The following is a 24210-nucleotide window of genomic DNA, read 5'->3' as shown; positions in this document are numbered from 1 at the left end:
AAAATCTGCCATGCTTTGTGAACTTCACTTTCTAATCTCATACAGCAACCCTTCCTTTATGCTGTTCCTGCTCTCCCTGGTCCCAGAGCAGTAGGGTTGCCTTGACAAATCTATTCAAAAGCCATTCCTCGGCCTTTATTGGTGGGGACTGAAGCCTTTGAAATTCTCTCCTCACTGCAACACAGCTGACATCTTCTTCCAGACAGAATGAATTAAGGAAATACAATAAGACACTTGATCTACCAGTCAAGGATCTTTCCACACTGAGGACGGACTCCATGGTGCACAACTAGGGCAGCAAGCATCTACAAATACACAATACATGCTTGTTTACCAGAATAGCAATCATCCATTTTTACAATCGTGATTGATGGGATGATTTTTTAGAAATCTGTCTGAAAATTCATTGGCTCTTTCCCAAAAAAATGTTGTGTTTTTTTTTTTTTCTTTAATGAAGTTAATCACTTTTGAGAAAGGCGGAACTCAGATTTGTAAGAAGGAATCCATGTAGATCATTGTAGTTTGGCAGGACATCCTATTAAAAATGTACTAACCTTTATAACTGAATCTTCAGTTCAATGTATTTGGTGTAGTTTCAGCATATTTTATTAGAGGTGTATTATTTAATATTTTAATTCATAGACTCCTCTGAATAAATATCATTTGGATCAAAACATTTAAAAACTTACTGGTAAATTCATCACACTCAGAGGTCCAAGAGTGAAAGCAAATGTAAATGTTTCCTGAACATAATCCCCCAAAGACCAGTATTTACATTTTTAAGCGTTCATGCCAATTCATTGCAGTTATATATTGCCAACTATTTGTATATTAATCTATCTTAATGGCTTCTGCTTAACTCTAATCTCTTGGTTTGGAATTTCACAGCCTTCTCTCCACAGCATACTCCATCAAAACACCCTTAAAATTCTGACTTCTTGCAACTTCTGAAGCCAGCAGTTCAGTTTTTATATAAATACCTATTTAACAATTACAAAGAAAAATGGCTTAAATTGTGCAGTGGATTGTTCGGACTCCAGTTGGTCCAAGCACCTACTGAAGGCCACGAGCACTCAAAGTAGTGCTTAAAGACATGCTATTTAAGCACATTATGAATATCCTCCTGATCTTACCCTTTTTACCTTTTTTTTTTTTACCTGCTTAGGATGAACCTACAATATTTAAACATCACTTGGCATGACCAAGCTAGTGTAGTTTACCTTCCAGTCCCTGTTGGGACCACTGCGTAAATTAGAGCATTTTGAAGTGATACCCTTACTTACAAAGCCCGTGTTTATCCTTGCTCTGAGTTTTTGGCTTAGCAGACAATTGCCTGTCTTCTCATGCAGAACTGTTTTAACTGGGTGTCCAGCTCCGAACCGCTGGATACGGCCGTGGAGTCAATGCTGCCTGACTGCCCCCGGGTCTCCGCAGGTAGGTCGCTTTGTGTGCAGGCGGTGGATGTAGCCGTTTGTGCCCAGGGGTGGCTTGGTCATTTAAAAATACATTTGTTTTTGAGTGTATTTTAACCCTTCAACAGCAAGATATGGTTGGAAGCAGATGGCTGACTGAATACTGCACCTTTATACAGTCCACTTAATTTTTTGTCTTTCGTAGGATTTTCATTTTCCTGTCTCTATATATTTTTCTAATCTTCTTTTCTCTTTTGGTTTAATTAATCTATGACTTAAAGATAGAAGCTTACAAAAAATAATAGTGGTGATGAAAACTGGGAAATTTCTTATATGCCCTTGAATAAACATCTAACTTTATGTAGGCAAGAAGGATTAATGCAAGGTACACATAAGTGAGGCAGAACACTTCCCTGAGTCCTGATCAATGGAAGTCTAGTTCGTATAGCAAATTATTTACAGTGTCCAAGACAATGTGAGATTTCTCTTGTTTGGGAAGTATTCAGCTATACTTTCTCATTAATGAATCATAAATCGTAAGAAGCACATGAAATAATATACAGAGACTTTTGTTAACGTGTAATAATTCCAGAAGGTGGGTGTAATTGTCAGTGTAACAGGAAAATCTCAAATCTACATAGGAAAGTAATCTAAAATACATAAAGCTGTTACTGAGCATGTTTGATTGCTCATGTTTGATTATCAGATTTCTTAAAAGCCATAGGTAAGGTATTTCTGTAGAATACAAAATCAGGTTCAAAGGAACACACTGCCTATACAATATTAATTTAAAAGCTGTAGCACTGTTTGACCTTGCTCTGTGAGACACAGTTGTTCATTTGACAAGTTAGAGATCTGTATCTGTCTAGATATGTGAGGTTGTTAATGAGACCTCACATTGCAGATGAAATTTAGTTTACTGCAGGTTACTTTGAAGGCTTAAAAAGTTTAGCCATACTTTGTTTGAGAGCTCACAACAACCAGAGACCTGTAATCACATTTTTACTGTGAGCTGAGATCTAACCATGCAGATCATCAGCTCTGTACAGACACAGTGCAATAACATTGACATTGCTCTTTAGTGCTTAGGGAGATGAAATATTACTAAAATTTTCATAGATTCAACATTCATTTACCAACTTTTTACTCCTTTATGGAAGACTACTGCAATTTAAAAGAAAAATATTGTTCAGTAGCAGAATTCCTTAAAACAGAATTAACTTTCAATCTTTGACATGTGTGTAGCTATTGTGGAAGGCAGCATGTTATAGAGGTCATTTTAGTCAGGTAAATGAGTGCTTGGATAGCAACTAGTCAGTGTTTATAGTGCACTTGCCAATACTGAAAATCGACCATTTGAGCTTCTCCTCTCTTCCTTTTTATTCTTCCTATGCAAATAATGTAAAGGGTATTATGTAAAAGAAATCCTAAATGTTATTTAAAAACTGACACTTCAATAAGGGTATGAATAAGTCTTAATTTTACATTTCTGTTGAGGAAGGGTCATAGTGGGCATAATGTTTATACTCAATGAAGTTGAGATACACTGAAGTTGCTGGCAGAAGAATTAATTTGAATGAGGTAGTATTTCAGCAAGTAAAAACTGTAAAAGAGTAAGTTGGCTATTTGTATTTTTTCATGCATGCAAACAGTGCTACTAGATTAAGATCACTGATGTTTTCGATGTTTTCATAAGAGATTTTGAACAATGATTTAAATGGAAGCTTACTATTTCCAGCTCGGTTCTTAAAAGGACAGTTTTAAATAGTATAGCTTTATGTGACTACTGCTGAATTATCAGTTTACTCATATGTTTCATTCATATTTCTTTCTATATATGGACAACTCTAAGACATCTACAGAGGAAAAACTGAATAATTCCTACAGTGTGTTTATATGAGCAATGGTGAAAGCCTGCATTAGGGCAATTTGTAATAATTTTATGAAATGCTACTAGGTTTAGGAGCACTAGTATCTAATGTGATTTTATTTCAGTGATTTCCTGAGAACTGCAGTACTGAAATAGCCCACACTCAAATACTGGCAGCATTGCCCTTGGTATTTAGATGAATAACAGTCAGAGCAGTCACAGCAATGAGAGGAGATTTTTTTTTTTAAATAAATCTACAGCAGAGGGAAGATTTAGTTATCTTTTCTGCTTGAAACCCTCTTCTTTATTTGTGTTTAAACTTCAGGAATATCTGTCTCTTGGGTGTATCTCATGAGCCAACTTTTTCATAAAGGGTCTGATATTCAGCCAGCCAGCATATTGGTATTTACAGGCAACCCCAGTTTGTTTGTGAGCAGTGTATACTTCATATTACATCACATTTACTTGCTTGTATTTTCCTTACAAATCACCGGAGAGAAATAAATGGCCATCAAACTGGAAAAACAACTCTTATTTCCAGATAGAGTTGTTCAAGCTTTTGATTAGAATATTATTAAGTAATTAAAATGTTTGCCATAATTCATTCATGTCTTACTCACTTACAAAGAGGAATTAATACACTTTAATAATTAAACAGTGTGGGCGTGAGAACAACAGTGATACAGAGAGAGCAATCCGTAATAAATCCATTCTGTTTCTTTGTGGCTAGAGGTGGGGTACTGTGGGGGTCTTTATGGTCTTTTCTCCATATTTCAAGGATTTTGTTACATGCTGGTGTCATAGCATAAGGTCTTTCTGTGGCAGGTTGTTATCACGTTGAAGGGATAATCTTCTAAAAACTGCCATGTAACCCAGATGTGCTATTTGGTGTATGTATAAAAGTATCAATCTCCTACCTTATTCACTTTCAGCCCTCATTAAGGACCTCTGTTAGACTTGAGGTCGTTTTCCTCTTCAGTCCTTATCCGCCTTCCTAATGAAGTAAAACCAGAAGACCTCTCTTCTGTCTCGAGGGAGATGGATCCATTTCCTATATACCCAAAGACATAAGAAAACGTAGGGTGGAGAGAGCTGAAGGCTTTAGAAGCAGTCTATACATTAAAAACCATCACATAAAACAGAGTGGCAGTAGGAGTCGTAGAAGTTGGAGGTGAACTTGTAATTTGATTCAGAAAATGGGACAGAAGTGTTAAAGACAGGCTGTATCATGTTAATGCTAGTCATAGTTGTAACTCTCTTTACGTCTCCGAGACCTTACAACATTTCTCCTGTTTCCAAAGCAGGAAGTTCACAAGCCCTTTGGGAAGCCATCCTAGCAGAGCAGGTGCTGGGTAGGAACCGCTGAAAGTGACGGTGGGAGAAAGTAAATTTAGGGGTCCATGTCTGTCTCTATGCAATTCAGGAGTTAAGTTACTTTTATTTCAAGATAGTGTTCTGAACATTAGCTCAGGAAAGGTAGCATGGGAAAGTTTGTCAGGTAAGCGTGGCCTTTGTTTTCCTGAATACTGTAATTTTGGGGTGTCTTATGAGGAGCTCCTAAGTCTTTGCACAGGATACCATCCTTAGCTGATACATTTCTACCAGTGAAAGCTTTTTATTTAGGAGATTAAACTTTGCAGTATTTTGCCAAAGTGGATATGCACCAACACTCATTTACATAATCAAATAAAAAGAAGTTACTGTAACATTAGTAAAATGAATTGCTTAATCAAATGCTTTTAAAGCCTTTCTAGTTGACCCCCCAAATCACTAGTTATTCTTTTAACAGTTGCAGCCAATGTAGTTAAAACATTGTAAAATAAGGAAATTATAACATCAAAAGACAAACAAGATGACACAATGGAATGAAACGTTGACAGTAATCAAGAAAAGCTCTATTCACAGATGAGCCTAGGCTTGAATATATGCCTCTTTAATAAGGAAAAAAGTGCAAGACTGAATCCACACAGCTGAATGAAGTGAAATCAGGCTGGTTACAGGAAAAAGAAAAAAAAATAATAATTTTGGGGAACAGGTGTGACCCTTGCTGGTGGTGCTGGTGACCAACTGTAAACCATGGAGTAGTATTTTGAGGGAGTCCTCAGATAATATTTACTGGTGTCAAACATAAAGCTTGAATTGTATGTTGTATAAAACCTTTAATTTCACTTAGGTGAGACAAGCACCACCTTTTTTACTTTGAATTCCAAAAAAAAAAAATCATTAGTATTATTTCTAACAGGCTGCAGCAGGTGTTTGACTTCCTTTACAGATCAATAAATAGAAGGAAAAAAAAAGTGGCTTACCAGAATGATGGAATGGTTGGGGTCGGAAGGGACCTCTGAAGGTCGTGTGGCTTAATCCCCTTCTCAAGAAGGGCCACCTAGAATATGTCCAGCCTTCCATAAGATCCACTGCATGTTAATAAAGGAGCCATGGTCATAATAATTAAAATGCACATAATGTTGTGGAGTTTTTACTGGTATTATTTTTGTTGGTATTATTATATTTACTTGCCCTGTAACTGCCATGGTACCAGAATATGAACTCAGTCTCAGCAAACTGAGCAGACCCAGAGCTGCTGTTCCAGACTTTTGGCATCTAAACTCACCTGTCCCACCAAGGAGGTGACGTAGTTGTTTTTATGGAGCTTGTCCCAACAAGGAGCAGGGGTGTCATCTGCTGAGCCTTGCAGCATAACCACAGCCAGAAGCATTCCTGCGTGTGTTAAACACATCCTATGTACTTTTTTTTTTTTTGGGGGGGGGAGGGATTGGAGATTTTTCTGTATGTGCATAAGAGACTCGCAGTTCAAAACAAATGAAAGATGAGATTCTGCAGAGCTCACTGAAAAACAGGGAAAAGCTTGTTACCTGCTGTTTTTGAGTCCTTGGCATAGCTTGATTTAATATCCAGACAAGAATATGCTACTAAACAGTCCCCTGGAGACTGCTGCTTTGTGCTAAGTAATAGGATAGCATCAATAATCCTTCCATGGGGCTACAGTAAATTTAAGTAAAGTTATTCTGGACTGTTAGATCTGCTTAAAAGCACTGATCCAAGAAACTGAATGCATGACTTGCACAGCGAGCCGTCCTGTGGAAGAGCAGACCTGCAGCCCAGCTGTCAGGTAAAACCTGTGTGGCAAACCTGGTGTCGATAGCAGTGAAGCCAAGAATCATCCCTTTGGCTGCAGAGGTGCAGAGGCTTTGTCTAACAGGTGGCTTTTGCATGCTGTTGTGGAAGTTCAGTGTTTCTGCAGAAAGACCCCACCAGCCGCAGGGGCACCCCGTGCTGAGCAGACCCTGGGGTTCAGGCAGAAGGACCTCCTGCTCTGCAGCACTGCAGGGTCTGTGCTCGGGGAATTATGTGGTTCATGACAGCCACAGTGAGGACAACCACAGTTTGCTTTTCTCTGCTTTTTTATTCCCAGCCTTACTTGTATCCCACTAAACTGCCACCCTTAAACATTTATGAATCTTGCTCATAGCAAACAAGGCAGAAGCAATCATAAAGTATGTTAAGCACTGAGACAATACCCTAGCTCATCCCCCTCTTTTTAGCCTGTTTTACCAATGCTTCTGATTTTTCATTCTTTAATCAATTTGATGAAAACTTTTCTGGACTATTTTCTGATATTAGTATTTTGTGACCAGTGATCTGTGTCCAATAGTTTAAGAAGTACACACACACACATACCACGCACATTTCAAAATAAGGCAGATTAGGCAATTTAGCTGTTGTGCTAAAAATGTTATTTTTGCATTCACTAGTCATTCATGGAGATTAAGATTACAGTAATCAGTGTTTACTGTAAACCTCTTTACATTTTATGTCTTCGTGTTCATGTAGTTCTGCCAATAAAAGCTTTTCACTTAAAAGATTAAACACTACAGTGCTCTGTCAAAGTGGCAGGCTCCTATATTTATGTACGTGTCAATTTGTTTTAAGGTATTTGTAACTTTAATAGCACAGGCTGAGAAATACAGGAATCTGCAGCATGAAGGTAGCTCTGTAGCCTGCTGTGAGCATCCTTCCATGCTGGAAGGGCTGGTCCTGCACTCCCATTTCTGCCACTGTACATCAGGGATTGGAAATTATTACAGACACTTTGAAGCATCAGCCTGTCTCAGGACCAGCTCTGGCAGGTGCTGCACATGTGCACTAAATCCAGCTTCAGATAATGTCTTCTTAGTGCAGAAGTAAGTAGCTTTTTCCCTGCTCCTGATTCTTCAGAGGAACTCTGCTCTTAGTCTCCTGCTCAGCCTCAGGTGTTTCAGGCGGCTTTTTGTTTCATGTGTGATACCTAGATGGTTGTGAGCTTGTATGTTGTGTTTTGAGTTTTAGCTTCGCAGTGCTTTGGAAAGGACAAAATCTGTAAAGACCTGTTGAATGGTATTTCAGTTTCTGTTCCAGAACTCCAGAGCCTCAAAAGTAGATATGGAAATGTGAATTTGAAAGTGTTGATTTGAACTAGCAGATGTGGCAGCAGTGGGAGAATTCAATTTTATAATTAATTTTTATAACTTCTTAGTGAGCAATTAGTTGTTTGATATACCACCAGTACCGTTATTTTTTAGCACACTCATTTTAATGTACTGCTCTACAAAATACTTAAATGTATTTGGGGCTGTGCTGATACTAGAGCAAAAGTCTCATCAAACTTATTCTTGTGCTCAGACACATCTTTTTATCATTGCTTTTTTTTTTTTTTAGAGTACAGGTAACTTAGAGTGATGCATGCTTGCCTTCGACTCCTCAAGGCAGTGTTTGATTGTGATAATGAAGAATAATGTAAATTATTAGAGCCAGATACTTCCTACAAAATATTTAGACTGCCCTGACAATTGCTTCTGATACTATTGAATATGATCTCACCAATTTTTATATATCCAAGTCTGTCTACGTGCTGGCTGACATCTTACCCTACAGCACAATTGGAGACTAATGAGTTGAGCTCTTCTTGCTCTGTGCCTCTGCTTCTCCTTTGCCCAGAGAGATGCCAGCCAGCCCAGGTAATGCTGAGCCAGACCTCTGCACGGCTGTGTCGCCAGAGTGCCTAAGCCACGGCTCCTCACGAGCATTTACAGGCATGATGGCAGCACGAGGAATAATGAACATGTTCACTTTTTGAATAGGCAGATGCAGCTGTAATGCAGATTTCCATGTGACAGTTTAGACCGACACTTTAAAGAGACTATGGTAAGTGTAATTAAAAAACAATCTAGCACTGGTTCATTCAGCACTATCTTTTGATTGCAGCAGAAGCTTCCCTAATGCAGTGGCTTGTCACCACATTTCTGCACACAATGCCTTCCCAGGCTCCAAGTGCAAGCAGGAAACCTCATGTCAGATGGTGCACCTTGGTCCTTACTGTGGCGTGGTGAACGTGTATCTTCCACAGGGTGGGTGAGAAGGCTATTGTCCTTGCTCACTTCATCTCTTCTGCAATATCTACAGACTCCAGCCCAGCCAGAGCAGAACTCTTCACATGGTTCTCAGTGACTTTTGGTTAAGCACTTTGTGGGACTGAGGCTGAGTATTAGCCTTGGCACTCCAAGTTGTTTCCATATGCTATTAGTCATTTTGAAAAGTATTTTCTGTTTTATCCTCAGCACTGCTATTAAGCCAGAACATCTATAGAGATGGGATCTGGTATATCACTGTGATCCCAAAAGCTGTAATTCTGCCAATCCTCAGAGCCTGTAAGGAGGTATTTGGACCCCTGAGGGACATAATATGAAATTCAGTGGCAACACTTATATTTGCATTGCAATAATATACAAAAGATCATTTACATTTCAGCTTGCATTTTCTGTTCAAATCCAAATTTACAGATTTTGGTAGAATTTGTAGAAATGTTCTCTTTCACTTTTGATCTTTTTTCATAAGTGCATATAGTTTAGGTCAGGAAGGACATTTCAATTACTTGTTCTCCACTCATATGCAGCTCTTTATATTTTGAGCAGATGTTGTTATGCTGAAATAAAAACTTCCATTTGGTCAAAGTGTGCCTTCCCAAAAGTGATTCAGCTCTGGCTAGAAGGATTCAAGAGATGGGGAATCCATTGCTTCCTTTTATAATTTTTCAAACATTTAACAGGAGTGGCTCATTTCTGGTTTGATTTTCTCTGGTTTCAGATTCCAGCCATTAGTTCTTGCTGTGCCTTTTTCTACTAAGTTAAAGAGCCATTGAGTACATTTGCTTTCTTGCCAAGTGAATTAGATACTGGAATCAAATCAACATTCAATTTTCTTCTGAGAAACAGAATACATGGAATTCTTTAAGTCTCACTGCAGTTAACTGGAGTTAATTTCTCCAGGTTTCAAGTGCTTTTATACATTTTTCTGTGGCGTCGTCAGTCTTTCAACATCCTTTCTTTGAAACAGACTTGCATCTCACTAATGCAATATACAGACTTCAAATCTTCACTACCTGCTTTTCTCCTGTTTCATCTGCCAAGGGTCACGTTTGACCCCTTTATCACCATACCGTAGAGAGGCTGTGTAGGAGAAGCTTGTTTAGCAGCTCTTGGTATCCTTTCTGTAACTGCAGCCCTTTATCTTCGTTCTGAGGTAGTGTTATGCACCACTGCATGTAGCTTTAAAAAAGAAAACAAACAGATGAATACACATTTAAAATAAATAAATAAATAAATAAAAAGGACCAAAAGGATGCAGACCTTCGTGTTAATATTCATTCTGCCAATCTTCACATTCGCACAAGTTTTACCACCAGTGAATTTACATTTACTTCCTGTGTTGTTGAATAGCCTTAGGACACTCCATCAGTAACATCTCTGTTCAATAGCAGTTTCTCCCTGACAACTACATTTGTAGATTACTTAGTCTGCAAGTTCCTAGAAATATTGAGTTATATTGATTTTTAACATGCTTTCCCAAGTAAACAGGAATTCTACAATTGTGCCATTTGTCCCCTTATGAATTTATGAAACATTGGTCAATTTCTGCCTAATTTGAAGTTTTAGTTGTAATTAAGTTGCTCTGAGTTTACTGCTAACAGTAGACAGCATAGAAGAAGAAATGAGAAAAGTGTCTTCCTCATAAAAGGAAGACTTACCAACGTCTCCTTTGAAAGACGAGGTAGAGTAACTCAGGCGATATACATGGTGCCTGGAAACAAACAACTGGCAAAGAAGCAGTCACAGCCAGTCAACTGTAGCAGGTATGTGGCTCCAATATAATGACAGGATATAGGGTCTTTTTTTCCAGAGTTTTAAGGGGAAACCTGAGAAAAGCAGGAGGTAGTCACTGGAAAGAAAAGGAAGACAAAGGGCTTTCCAAAAATGCATAGGAAACTTGGCATAATTTGTTCAGCTGCTCAGAATATTCTGGAGGAATAAGTCAAACGCCTGGAAAAAAAAAATCAGTATGCTTCATTTGCATATAAGTCCTTACCAGCTAAGCATGTTAATTCATCAAAGATGAACTGAGTTTGTTACAGACTTACTTGCCAGTAAGTTACGTTGTCTTTAATTAATTACATTCTTTTATCTCGATTCTTCATTAGTAGTCTCCAATATCACAGTTCTGAAAGGGATTTTTAACATGGATCAGCTTCATCCCCCATCCCAAGGCAAGATCAAACATTCTTACATCGTTTCCTGGCAGATGCTCATCTAACTGGTTCTTTCCTTTGTGCTCTGTGATGCCACATCCTTCTTGGGAAGTCTTTTCCAAAATTCCAGGTTTAGATCCCCCTATCTTCCTTGTTGCAAACATACAAGTTCAGGAACATGTGGGTAAGCAATGGTTACCCACCAGAATACATCAGACAGTTGGATAGAGTGGTAAGCACTGAGAATAATTAGAAGTCTAGAGCAGATGGTTTGCAATGAAAGTTTGAATGAATTGGGATTGTTTCCCCTAAAGAAGGCTGGATTTGCTGGGAAGAAAAGCAACAGAGAAAGAGAGAAATGTGAAATGTCGTAATAAAAAAGTGGGAAGAGCTGATTCTTCATGTCCACAGTATCTAAAGCAGGGATTTATGGAACTATATATCCATTTCTCCTTTATTTTTCTTGATATTTATGTCAAGCTAACTGTGCAGATAGTCTTTTCTGAAAGTTGGATTGAGATTTCTCCCATCTCCTTTAATTTCTCTGATATTTTAAGTTTCATTTAAAATGAATTTTGGTAACCAGTTAGCTTTTTATGACTCTTGAATACAAACTCTGCAAGTCTGCCAAGTTACAAATATTTATCCCTAGGAAGATATTGATGAATTGAAATAGAATAAACTTCACCAAACACCTGCCTTTTTTTTTTTCCAAATAGATAATAGAAACATATATTGAACAATTTCATACTTTCTTCTGTGTTATTTACAGTTTCACATCTCCATCTGAAGATCAACATGTTTGCTATGGATTGCATTTGCTGCTTGTATATTAAAAAAAAAAAAAAAAAAAAAAGTTCCTCATTGTGCTGTTTGCCAGTCATAGATTGTTTTTGCTTTGATAACTTTAGCTTTCCTTAACATCTTTTCATACCGACAACAAGCTATTACCACCTTTTTTCTATACCTAACGATTGACTTCACTTTTTCATTGAACCAGAAGGACTAAAGCTCTGCAGGTTTTTTGGTTTTGTTTTGTCTTTGTCACGCAACAAACTTTTTTTAAGATATCAGTCATTCTTTTATATTGAAATATCTCATCTTGAATAAATCTGCCAGTATTTTTCCTACCTTGAGAAAAATAGCCATTTGAAGCTTGCGTGTTGCTGGCGTGTTGCTGGCTGAGACTTCTCTGTTCAATCGGACTGAATGTAATCAGGTCAGGTTCACTGTCCCCAGGCAACCCAATTCCAGCCCAGTGATTTCATTCATTTTTATCCGTCACAACACTGTCCAAAATGGTAAATTCATGGAAAGCATTATAACTTTTGGTGTTAGAAAATTACCATTCCTTATTTTTAGGAACTCTTAATTTTGATGTAGAACTGGCCAGAAGACACCGACAGTATTTACCTCTCAAACTGATGTATTCCAGGGTAAGGAGAATTTCCATGCACTGCAGTTGCTTCTTTGAGAAGAAGCTTATTCTGTTCTCTGGTTTGCTAAGGTCACAAACCTCCCTACCATCATCTCCTCTTGGGCATTTTTGGCACACTGGCATGCATCCATCAAAGACTCACATTCAGATTTATTGCTGTCGTTGGAATAAGTAATGGGGTTTTTAGAACAGGGTGCCACGTCCTCACCACTTTTATTCACTTGGATCACTGTAAATAGGTAATAAACAGACATTTTAATATTTCAGGCATACAAATTATCTTAACAGCTGTCAGTAATGCCAATTATAACAAATTCCTGCTCATTGCTGTGATTGGACAACAAACAAGAATTGGAGAAACTCCTAGCAGTGGCATAGAATTGATTTTAACATTGTCTTTCTTTTTCTTTGCCACATAAATTAAATTTATTTGCAACACATGGAGGTTAAATTTGTATCATATTTGCCTTCTTAGCACCCTGCCCTCAAATTGCTAATTTAACAGTTTTCTGGCTGCTCCAAGTATCTCTCAGCTGAGAAGATTAGTTTCCCAACCTGTGAAATAACCAAAAGATGAGAAACATGGAGCTCTGTGATGCCATTTTTAGAGGCCCTTTTCACAGTATATTTGCACTTTAAACTTTCTCCTATCAAGGAACATGCCTATATTTGAAAGGCCCAATTTTCGTTTGGGAGGACTTGTCATTTTTTGCTAACCAGTGCCAGCAACTAATCTCATCATGTTAATGCACAGGGACAGTTAAGTGACTTGTTTTAAATGCATTGTGATTGTTATCTATTTATTAAAAGCAAAAGCAAACAACTGCTTATAACTAATGTTCAGATGTTGATTGTTTGCACAAGTAGTTTTAAGTACAAGGCTAACTGAAGCAGACATTACATTCTTATGTTATGACATAAAAACCCTGCTCTGTGTGACAATTGTTTCTGTATTAAAAAATATGTATTTTTTCCAGGAAATACTTTATTCTGGTGAGCCAAATTTGCTTAATAAGATTTTTAAAATTATATCCCAATTTTTATATTAAAAAGGGAGTAAGGTTTTTTCCCCACATTAATCCTTTTTTTTTTTAGGTAAGTTTAGAAGACATACCTACAACACCTTGATAGAGAAATAATCCACACATTTAATAGAGTAAGACATTTTAGATTTTCATTATTGCTGCTGTGAGTACAGTAGTCAATTTGAAGGCAAACTTCGTGTACTTCTCAACAAATGCTAGTAAGTGCCCATCACTACTTTTAAGGGCAGGAAAATGCACTTCTTTTTGTTAGTTTAATTTCTGTGCAAATGAGACATTGTATATAAAAATTCTTACTACTTTATCTGATATTTTTATGTTAACATCATTTGAAATGATACGTTTTAAATCATTACATGCACATATAAAGCTTTTATTACATGTAAATAAAACCCACATATGTTTGCAATCTGAGATACGATTTTTTTACCCTTAGATATTTGCATGAGGAACTGTTTGAGTCCCACTGAGAGCTTCCACATCTGATGAGGGCAGACCTTAGCTTTGCTAGGCAGAACAAGTTATTTTTATATCTGCATGTGTCATTTCCTTCTTTGTCTCCAAATGGTCAGTGCTTTTATGTCGGTGTTTAAACAATATACTGAATTGAGTGTTGAACTCAGAGGTGCTTCTGTGGTGTTTGAATGCTCATGCTGGGCAGAAGACAGAGCAGCACAGCCCTGCCAGAAGGTGCCAGCGCTGTGGCTGGTCCATCCGATGCGTGTGCTTTCCTGATACAGCCACACCTATGGGGAATGTGTACTAAACTCAAAACACTTGTTCCCTAACAACTGGCATCACTTTACAATGCTAGGATAAATGAACTTCAAGGACTCACTGTTACCCTTTGTTAGATTAAAATATTTGTTATTTGAGGTGTATGGGGACGAAGTTGTAGACATCCTCTTATGCAGCTTGGCCCATTTAGTGAAATGTTTTCTATTCCCTTTTCAGTATTTCTCCATAATATCAAGCACAGATAGGATAACAGTTGAAGATTTCCTAAAGCAGTACTGTGCCGGAGTCTAACACTAATGCATGTAAGAGCTGCAAGGTACAATTTATTTTATTTCAAGAGTGCTCCAGACGTTTATGATTTTGACAGTTTCCTGCTACTGACTACAGAATTTAGACTCTTCTATTAGGTACAGCTTACAAATTCAGCATAGCTTATGAATATTACAAATTTCTTTTGACTGCTAGGGACCTGACTCAGCTGCCATTAAAACCAAAGGAGAAAGATTCCCAGTGGTTTTGGTGGGTCTCACATCCATCCTTTTGTCTCTGGAGACCACTACTATAACCAAATGCTGAGTGTAAATTAAAGACAAATATTCAAGTGTATTTTTTTCCTTCTTGTAATAGCTTTGGATGAAATTTATTAACTATTTGCTTTATGCTTTGTCTGTTGTAATTCTCTCTGTCAGCCTCAAAGCACACATCTCCTGTCCTCCAGGAAAGCATAAGTGTTCCACAAAGATCTGCGTTAGTATGCAGAGGACAGGGTTCAAGCTTCAGGGGCCTGGGAGCTGAAAAAGCACTAAACAGTCTGTCAGCTGAAAATTGGTCACTTCAATTAGCGAGTCCATGCAAATCAATTACTTTTACCTGCGTCTTGTAAATGCATTGTCCTTTCTGAGAAGGTAAATCTGGGGACAGAAGAGCCTTATGGCTGGAGAGGCAGATTTTTGCTGGATCGAGCAGTGGGGTGTCAGGCCATCTTACAGCCAACTCTGGCACAGCCTCGGCTCTTGCCTTGTGCTGCTGCTGTCCATGGGACTGGCTGTGCTTGCAGCCATCAGTCCCCACCATAGGGTTGTGGTGCAGCACCTGGGAGCAGCTGCACTGTCTCTGGCATCTGCCTGGACAAGATACCTTTGCAGAGAAGGCGAAGAAAGAGGTTTGGTGAGAAGAGATGTGCTGCGCTATTTTTTGTTGATGACTCTAAAGGAGTCAGGGACAGACAGAAGAACTGCCCAAGACACTGGTTTTCATACTTCCCTCTGGGCAAGGACAAAGTGAAGAGAAACCATGAACCATGTGGAGGAGAGCCCGGAGGAGATGGTGCCAAATTGCAGTGTGATTTCCCACCAGCTGGATGCCATGGGTTGCTCTCTTTGAGCCAACCCAGCAAGAGCATGCTCTAAGCAGAGAGATCAGCTGCAAATTGTGCATTAGTAAGTATGAGGTGCACATATGTGAGCTTGAGAAGATCAGTCCCTATATCTCCCTATATCCTTGTATCTTTGTTCCAGGATAGCTCAGGGCTCAGTAAAGAAGTCAGGATCTTTTCTATTATTCTGCGTGCTGATCATAAAGCTTATGTTTTATTAAATGTTCAGAAATCCAGATTAAATCATATTTGAGCATTTATATCACTTCCTGTCAGACTTTCATTTTGCTTTCTGAGCGCTCTGCTACTAGCTAATGCAAGGAAGTCCTAATTTCTCCTCATTTGTGTCTTCATTAAAACTACATTTTTATTTGTATCTCTTTAAAGGTGTATTCACAGCTGAGAGTTTGCATCCGCAGACAAATTATGTTATCTTGGTAACAGAGTTCCCAGCAATTGCAGGTAGATTGATTTGTCATCATGCAAAGCTTTTATCTACCATGTAAAAAATATTCCTCGTATAAATGAGGAAATAGAAATTGATTTTGAATAGCTATTCTTTCCACACACAGGCTCTTTTGTTATACATTTTGTTAATTCTGGTATGATTTTTATACACTACATCTTTTTTTCTGAACTTTTCTTCTGATTTAGTGCCTGACTTTGTTTAATGCTACTAAATGATTTACTGAAGCTTTACAAGTGATACTTCAGCTGCCAGAGAGACTCTGAGTTGATTGCTGTCCCCAGATATGATACAATATTGTGTTAGCATTAATATGGATATTGATGCAAAATCAATGCAAATAGACTCCACATCTAATCCCACACTCCCTCACTCAAGCTTACTGGCAGCAACACTAAGTTACTTCTTTGATTTCAGTGCTGAATATGCAGTATTTATGAGGGGTTGCACTTTACATCCTTATTTTGGTAATCATTATGCCAGCACACATTACAACTGTTCTTAGAATTAAATCTGTTTCAGCACTTTTGTCAGACCCCACTTAGACTAACCCAGGTTTGGGGCTAGGCTTTTATTTAGCTTACAATTTCTCTTGCAAAATGTTGTGTCTGCTTCTTGAACGTGCAAAACATGTTGAAGTTACTAACATCTTAAAGTTCGTTACCTGCAACAGGCGATGCAGCCCACTGTTTGAAAGGGGCAAGTGCCTGTGACATGCACAGCTCTGTTCGGCTGGAGGTCACTGTTCCACACATAGCCCTCCTGCGGATGGCTCTGCAAAAAGTGCCTGGCTCCAGTGCACTATTAGGCTGTAATTAGTGTAACTAACAACTAATATGAAAGAGCAGAATAGAGGTAACCACAAGACTTCAAAGGTCTTAACAGGTTAGGGTTGGAGGGCAGTCTATCCCCTTGCTTAATCTGTTGCCATATCTTCTGAGATTTGTTGAAATCTTCACTGACCTCTAACCTTGACGTGTTGCTCTCACATAATTTACCAGTCACATGCCATTTTCTTTATTTCTGTCCATTTGGACAGACATGGGTGTTGGTGAATGGTGTCTCCCCTTTCTGTTCAGATATAAATGCGCACAGGTAAAGAGCCTTTCGTTGTAGGACGGGGATTGTGGTTTAAACCTTTGATGTTCTTGCCCTGATAGTTTTGGACTCATTGGAAAGGGTTGTTTTGCTGCACTTTGGCATGTAGTTGGTAGATGACATTTGACATGTAGAGTAGGATCAGGCTTAAAATCTAGTTATTAAAATAAATTCGATATCATACAACTATTTTCAAAAGATGCTAAATATTCAAAAGATGCTTTTATGAGTTGATTTTTTTAAATCTAATTGGCCAGGGATAGTTTTGTTTATATTTTCAATAAAAATGAACGCTCTCATTGCTTGAGTGTCCAACTCAAGGACAATTTATATCATGGGAAAAATCAGTAAATGTTCTTCCACAGCCCCCCTGGAGGCTGCTGTCCACCTCCTCCCGTGCCACCATCCTGCTCTGCGGTTCCTCGCTGTGGCTGAGCACGATGGCTGCAGCGAAGAAAGTACTCAAAGTTCATTGACAAAGCAGCATGCAGCCAGCTACTCACCTGGACCAGACTGAGCATGTGTTTAATCATCTTTTTAACTGATTAATATACTTTAAGAGTGACCGAGAGGCAGTGAGAGCAGCCCAATGTTAGATTTAAAGTTCACTAGGAGAAAAAAATCATTCAAGGATTTCACAAGCAATGACACTTGGATGGTATTTGAGAAATCTTTTTCTTTAAAGACTATCTTGCGATTAACTATGGGAGCAGTACATCAAAGCTGCACTGACTTCAAAGCTCAGAACCTCTTACGGCTTCCAGCTATTACTAAAACCTACCACTTCACCCTGCCAGCAGCTCATCTCAGCAAGTTACACCCATCTACTTCCTGCCTCCTTGTTTTGGGAAAAAAAAAAAAAAAAAAAAGAACTTGTAAATTAAATATAGCTGTTCACAGTGAAGCAATGTCAAAGTCAGGGGAAAAAAGCAAATGGAGGCATTAAGATGTTAAAGATCTAGTACAAACTCAGCAGTGATTTGCATATGCACAGGCTCATTTGGCCAGCTCTAATGAAGCTGTCTGTGTGGAGGAAGTTTCCTGACCATGTTGCAACCCCCCATAAAAATCCCCGAGTGAAGTGAGCAAGCTGTGTAGGCCATTATTTAGATCCAGATGTTAGCTATCAAACCAGGAGCCCTGTATCGGAGTCTTGACGGATGGACAAAGTCTCCACTGTTGGTGGCTTGGCACAGGCAGAACCGCCTTGGGACACCAGTACCATCATCGCTTCAGCATCGCGTATCTCGAGGTTGGCTCTCATCCGTGCTCTGTAGTGTCCTCTGATTTGCAAAGGGGCATACGTTCACATACATCCGTGCACTACACCTGAAACAGTCTGTAGGTATTGGGCAGTGATCGCCATTCATTGCCACAAAATTATCAATTCTCCTGCATTATCAGGGGAGATTGCGGAAGTAAAGTTTGCATATTTGATATTTTTGGAGTCCCTGAAAGAATTCATTTGTAATAGTGTGGGACTACGTTACATTCTCTGAACTGATAAAAGAAGGCTAAAATGTACTGAAATCGTAATTTATTGCAGTATTAATATTATTCAACACTTAAAATTGTTACATTGTTATTTTCTGATGGGGAGTTCTGTGCCTAGGGTTTTTAAAATGGTACATTAATCTCTGAATAAAATTTGTCTTGCAAATGACATATTAATAGAAAGTTAGGAACAAGCACGAGTCTTTGAGTGTGTTTTATATAACAGTTTATATGTTCGGTGCAGATCAATGACATGCTCTCTGGAGCTAAATGCCATTAATCCATTTACAGCCACTCATTGCAATGAAGGGAAATTACCAGTGAAAGAGCTGACAATCTCTCTGCTTCCCTGCCTAGCCTCGCATTTTGGAAACGCCCCCGCTGTCTTTGCGAGGGTTTTGAGACATCCCCGTTGTCCTGCTGCTGCTGGCAAAGAGGCCTTCAGCCACCGCCGTCAGGCCTACAGGGCGCCATCGGCCATCAGGCCCTGCGGCGTCCCCAGGGCCTGTGGAGGAGCCGCCATGCGGTGCCGGCCTTGGGCCATGGGTCGCGGGGGGTGCAGGGAAGGGGGATAGGGCTCTGACAGCCTGGGGGGGAAGGATTGCTGTCCCCCCCATGTTGCAGAGCTGTACGAGGCAGCAGGGACTCGCTACTAAACCTGACGGAGGCATGCCGAGCGTGTGTTCTGTCTGAAGGGCAGGCCACTGCTTTAGAAGTGTAAAGGCAGGAGGAGGCAATCACAATGCCGTATTATTTGAAGTACGTTGTTACAATAGAGCCAGGTGTGATTCCATGAGTCATGAATTTGTGTATTTCACTGTGTGTTAGATCTTTCATCTTCCTCAAGAATGCCTTTCCCTCAAATATGCTGTAGAGTAGGAACAGCGCAGTCATTTGAAGTTCATTGAAAATATAGGAGGACATCATGTTTCCTGTCCGTATGTTAAACTTGGCATATTGATTTTTTCTGCACAGCTTGCAGCATGGAAATGTGATCTACAGCTATGGCAAGGCAAGCTAACCACATGTGAATTTGTTAAGTACTGCTGGATTAGCAGGAATCATCGGACTGTGCAAGTACAGAGACTTGACTTCTGTAACTGTATTTATGACTAATCAATTAAAATAACAAGTTTTGATTTTATTGGCTGTAAACGAATAAGCACGAATCATCTGCAGAAGCTATTGTTTCACATGCCTGCTTGTTTTCACAGCATAAATGCCCCATAACTTAGACACAGTACCTGAACAGGCAGAGCTGCAGTTGAAGTTGGAGAACAAATATATAAAGATTCAACAAATATAGTTGGCCGCTGTCTTTTATGTTAGTGCATAAAATTCAGAAGAGCATGCTGCATTTTTAACTTGCAGATTTTTTTATCTAAATTTGCCATTATTTTTCTGTATATATTCTTTGCCTGGTTAATCTTTTGTTCCCTTTATGTTCAAAGATACTGAGATTATGGAAGCTACTGGCGCTGCAGTCTGCTTTTAAATGCAGTTACGGTGTAGCCGTGCAGAAAGCACTCTTCTGATGTAAGGCTGGTTTGCTCTTCTCTCTACATTATTAAACCTCCTTAAACTCCTCCATTATACCATTCACCTTGCTTGACTTCAAAGAGTACAGCAGCTGCGTCGCGCGGCTGAGCTGTAACTCTGCCGAGCGCGTTACCTGCGGCTTCTCAGAAATGCTAATGCGTTATCTACCATGTTTATGAAGTTTTCTGTTTGCTGTTGGATTTGGGAAACTACTCTCCATCTCTAGAGTCAAAACATTAAAAAGTCCAAGACAAAGATCGAGGGTATTTGGGGATTTGAAATAATTGCCCTTCACCTTCAGAAAACAGTTTCTGCCAAAATAAAAATGTAAACCAAACGGTTAATTTCAGGGGAAAGCAAAGCTGGTGCTACCCCCAAATAATCTCCTGAGAGCAGTCTCACCAAGTCACCTACAAAAACAGTATGCACTAATGCCTGGCTTATCGCTTGGAGTTTACTGGCAAGTAATCTGTTCAAAATGTTTGGAATAAGCTAAAACCTGGCTTGCTCATCTGATGAAAAAGGTCAAAGCAGAGAAGAAAGTGCCACTGGTTTGTGTTAGGTGACACTGTGCCCTGCTTGTCTAATTTGATTACACAGAGCCACTGAAGCCCCAGGCAAAGCTGATTTTAGCTATAATCAGCTTCTTAACCTTTTGAGAACTAACGTAAACACTACCTACCAGTGGTTAATTATGTTGCTGTGTTACACACAACAAAGTGCAAAGGTAAAAGTGTAGAACTACAGTAGCACATGTTGTGACAAGATCACTCACAGGGATTACAGCTGTCTGTGTTTCATCTGCACTTATTGATTTCTTTCTTAAAAATTAAAAACGGGTTATGAGCAGGGAGCATCAGTTTATCACTCTTAAGCAGTATTGCCCTGTCGTGCTGCTGTCTCACCTTCAATTCCTCCTACATATGGAAGGAGAGACCTACTATGGGCTGGACTGGTGTGGAGGTGGATTTGTTCATTTCTGATTATTTCAGATTAACTTTGTTTTAATTGTTTATCTGTACTGTATCATATATGTTCCCTTCCTCTATGACGAACATCTTCCAGAAAGTTTTGGAAGCTCTTTTGGCAGATACTCCATGTCTGTGTGAGACATCTGTCTCTAGGTGGGATAAATGGGTTGAACTTCTCTTTCTTATTTTGCATATAGGTATTAGCCAAGAACCAAAGAGCTGAGGTCCAAAAACTGACTCTCTGCAGAGCCCGTATATCCTAGTTTCCCATGTTGTTTGCTTCATACACTCCCTATATTTTGCCAGGAAATTTGCATCTCCATATACTTCCAGATTTCTAGAAGACTTGTAAGCCAACAGACTTACAATGATTTTTAAATTTTCCTGACCTGTGCTGATCCTTGATGTTTATGTAAGGAAGTATTGATCTGTTCACCTTTCTTATATATTTGCTGCTCTTACAGACTTTCTGCGTGGAGGTAACAGGCTGCGTCTTTGAACTTTGCGGTCCATGGGAGTGGAGTTAATTTGCTCTCTCTGTGTCCCACTACTCACCAATGCTCTTCTCCGATAGTCTCCACCCGTAATGAATTATGGTTGTGAGCAGGATCATCAGTACGGGTGCTGCAGGGGCAGCCTGGTGCTGCAGAGCTGAAACACCAGGATCGATGTGCAGCTCTTGGGAGCTTCACAGCCCTTCTGCCCACATGCTTCCCACCAGCTTTCACGGTGGAGTGCTGTGACAGCAGATAGATTAGCTGGGGTGTGGTTGTGCCGGGGAAATAGATGAGCCCTTGCTTCATTCAGGTGCTTATTCTATTAACTAAGAAAGATTAATAAAGCCATAAGGACCAGAGTTAGCAAGGCAATAACGCTAAACAAAACACTATTTACACAAGAACAACAATAAATTATAACACAACACATGCACACACATAAATCTCGCTGACACATGGTCCTTGTGGTTAGGTACAAGGTCAGAGTTGGTTTCCTTTTCTTGCAGTCAATAGCTAAATATGTGTTTACAGTACACGTATTTGTCTCTGGCAAAGTTATAGTGTGTTGGGACAAGACTGTGCAGACTGCTAGCTTTTGAGTTTTGAAGAGATGGCAGATTCACTTAGCTGTGTGCTGCAGTGCCAGCATGGTGGTGAATGGATCCTCAGGACCTAGACAGGGACAAGAAATAGATCCCAATGTTAGGGACTCGGTCTTCATCTCAGGCTCCAAGATTTTCTACAGAAAAGGCATATGCTTAAGAAAACTGAGGCTGAATGTCACCCCTTTAGATTTCAGCATTTAACTGTAGGGGTTATCTCATGTTCTGGTGGCCCTTTAACATCCACCATCTATCATGCAATAACATCTGACTGTGCCCCGATTTTATTTCCAGCAGGTGATGTATGAAGAGTGGTTCTGCTGGCACAAAGGTGACCTCATCTACTGGTTGCAAATAATGTTTTCTTAGGTTTCATGCAGAGTGCATTTTCCCCATATAGCTGTCACACAACTCTTTTCTGACATACTCTAATCATCCCAGGCTCTTCGCTTTTATTTGTAATAAAAATGAAAAAAAGAAAAAAAAAATCAAGTATTGGTTGTGTATATCACTATGGCATTATTTGCATTTCCTGAGCTGGTAGAAAGCTTCATCTCTAGCATAATGGCATGCCATTATCTGCAGCAATGGGATGTTTTTCGATGTCTTTTCCTCCACAAAAAAGAAGCGGTATCAGATTCTCTCTTCTGGTCCAGCTGTCAGAGCTGGGTGGAAAAGACTGCTGAGACAGGTCTGCAAAATCCATCAGACTCCACATTTAGGACTAGCTGTCCTCGTGCCTTCCTATTTCCTCAACTCGTTCCAGTTACAGGGAGGCTTTATGCAGAGTTTCTGCCACGTGAGTACCTGCGTTGCTCCTCAGTTGCTATCCAGGGACCCTTTCTGTTGGGCTAATTGTGTAGGGTAGTGCAAGGCAACAAAAAGCAATAAAGCACAGGAGCTGGAGCAGTGTCTTTTTCCAGCAGAAAGAAACTTCGGGGCCCCTGCTCAGTAGTTAGCTTAGCTTCTGGAGCGCATGGCAGAGGCACCAGAGTTTGCCTGCCTCTCAATGAGTTAGGTAACTTTCTGGATTGCTCACAAAGGAAATTAAAGACTTTGCTCCATTGCTGGGTACTCACAGAGGCAAGGGAGGCAGTGCTGCTGCCAGCGGCACTGCGGCACCAGCACTACCTCTGCCTTAACATAGGAAGCAGCTGCTCTCCAGTCCCTCTTTGAGGGACAGCCTTTCTTCCTATCAACTGCCACGAAACATGAAAGTACAACTGCTCCTGACTGCTCCTACTGTGTGTCACACAGTACTGGGATCACAGCGACAACAGATTTTGATCCAGATCTAGCAGAAGTGGGACCCTGAAGAAGAGGAGTGTGGCTTGTACAGGGGTGAATTTATCAGAGGCTTCAGAGCGGATCACAGGAGCTAGAGTCAAGCAATTGTTCCCTTTCCCTCCAGAGAATAAACCACTACCCTTTTCAGCAGCAGACAGAGAATAAGTCAACAATGACACGTTGCTGCAGAAAAGATAAGCCTTTTCCTGAAAGGTCTTAGCCTACAGCTTGCCAAACAGGTGAGGCTTCAGCCAGGACACTACATATGCTGATGGGCAGCAGAGCTGATGGAAGAGGAGAAGGAGTTGGAGAGCCTCCAAAAGAAAGCAGCAAACACGATGAGAAGCCTAGAAAACATGGCCTTCTGAAAAAGGTTGAAAGACCTGAGAAGGCTTTGCCTAAAAAAAGAGGGTTGAAAGAAGAACATGGTGCAAATCATCAAGTGTGTGAAAGACTGCCGCGAAGAAGAAAGGAACAGTCTGTTCTCCACACACTTGGTAAATAGTACAAAAAGTGATAAAACTGCAGCAGGACAATCTTAGGTTAGAGTTTAAGAGAAACTTTCTGATGGTTTGGCTGGAGGATACTGCCTGCGGGCCTCCCTCACTGGAGGTGTGTAAGGGCAGGTCAGACACACAGATGTTTGCCAGAAATTGACATAAGTGCAGATGATCTTGCCATGGATCAGGGCATGGTGTGTGTGACCTAGAGACATCTCTTTCATGCTTGCTTGTCTATGACTGTATGAACAGGCAGAAAAAAAAATAAAACCTCAAGGACTGAAAATTCAGATTGCACACA

The 24210-nt window shown here is 39.8% G+C and overlaps 1 protein-coding gene across 5 annotated transcripts in view; it reads left to right on the top strand.

Annotated features, from left to right (window-relative positions):
- Positions 1–24210, top strand: part of FAM172A (family with sequence similarity 172 member A) — a 234008-nt gene that overhangs the window by 189386 nt on the left and 20412 nt on the right. For 3 of the 5 annotated variants that reach the window (XM_040540844.1, XM_040540847.1, XM_040540843.1), the window contains 2 exons: positions 1350–1434; positions 8545–9289. In XM_040540844.1, coding sequence (XP_040396778.1) covers positions 1350–1434; positions 8545–8669 — 210 coding nt within the window. In that variant the 3' untranslated portion in view covers positions 8670–9289. Of the gene's footprint in view, positions 1–1349; positions 1435–8277; positions 8361–8544; positions 9290–24210 lie in introns of those variants that run through there. The other 2 variants (XM_040540845.1, XM_040540846.1) reach the window with 2 other exon arrangements.

This window comes from Cygnus olor, chromosome Z, assembly GCF_009769625.2.
Source record: "Cygnus olor isolate bCygOlo1 chromosome Z, bCygOlo1.pri.v2, whole genome shotgun sequence".
Lineage (NCBI taxonomy): Eukaryota > Metazoa > Chordata > Aves > Anseriformes > Anatidae > Cygnus > Cygnus olor.
The sequence above is the reverse complement of the archived record's forward strand: the minus strand, read 5'-3'. Positions and strand labels throughout refer to the sequence as shown.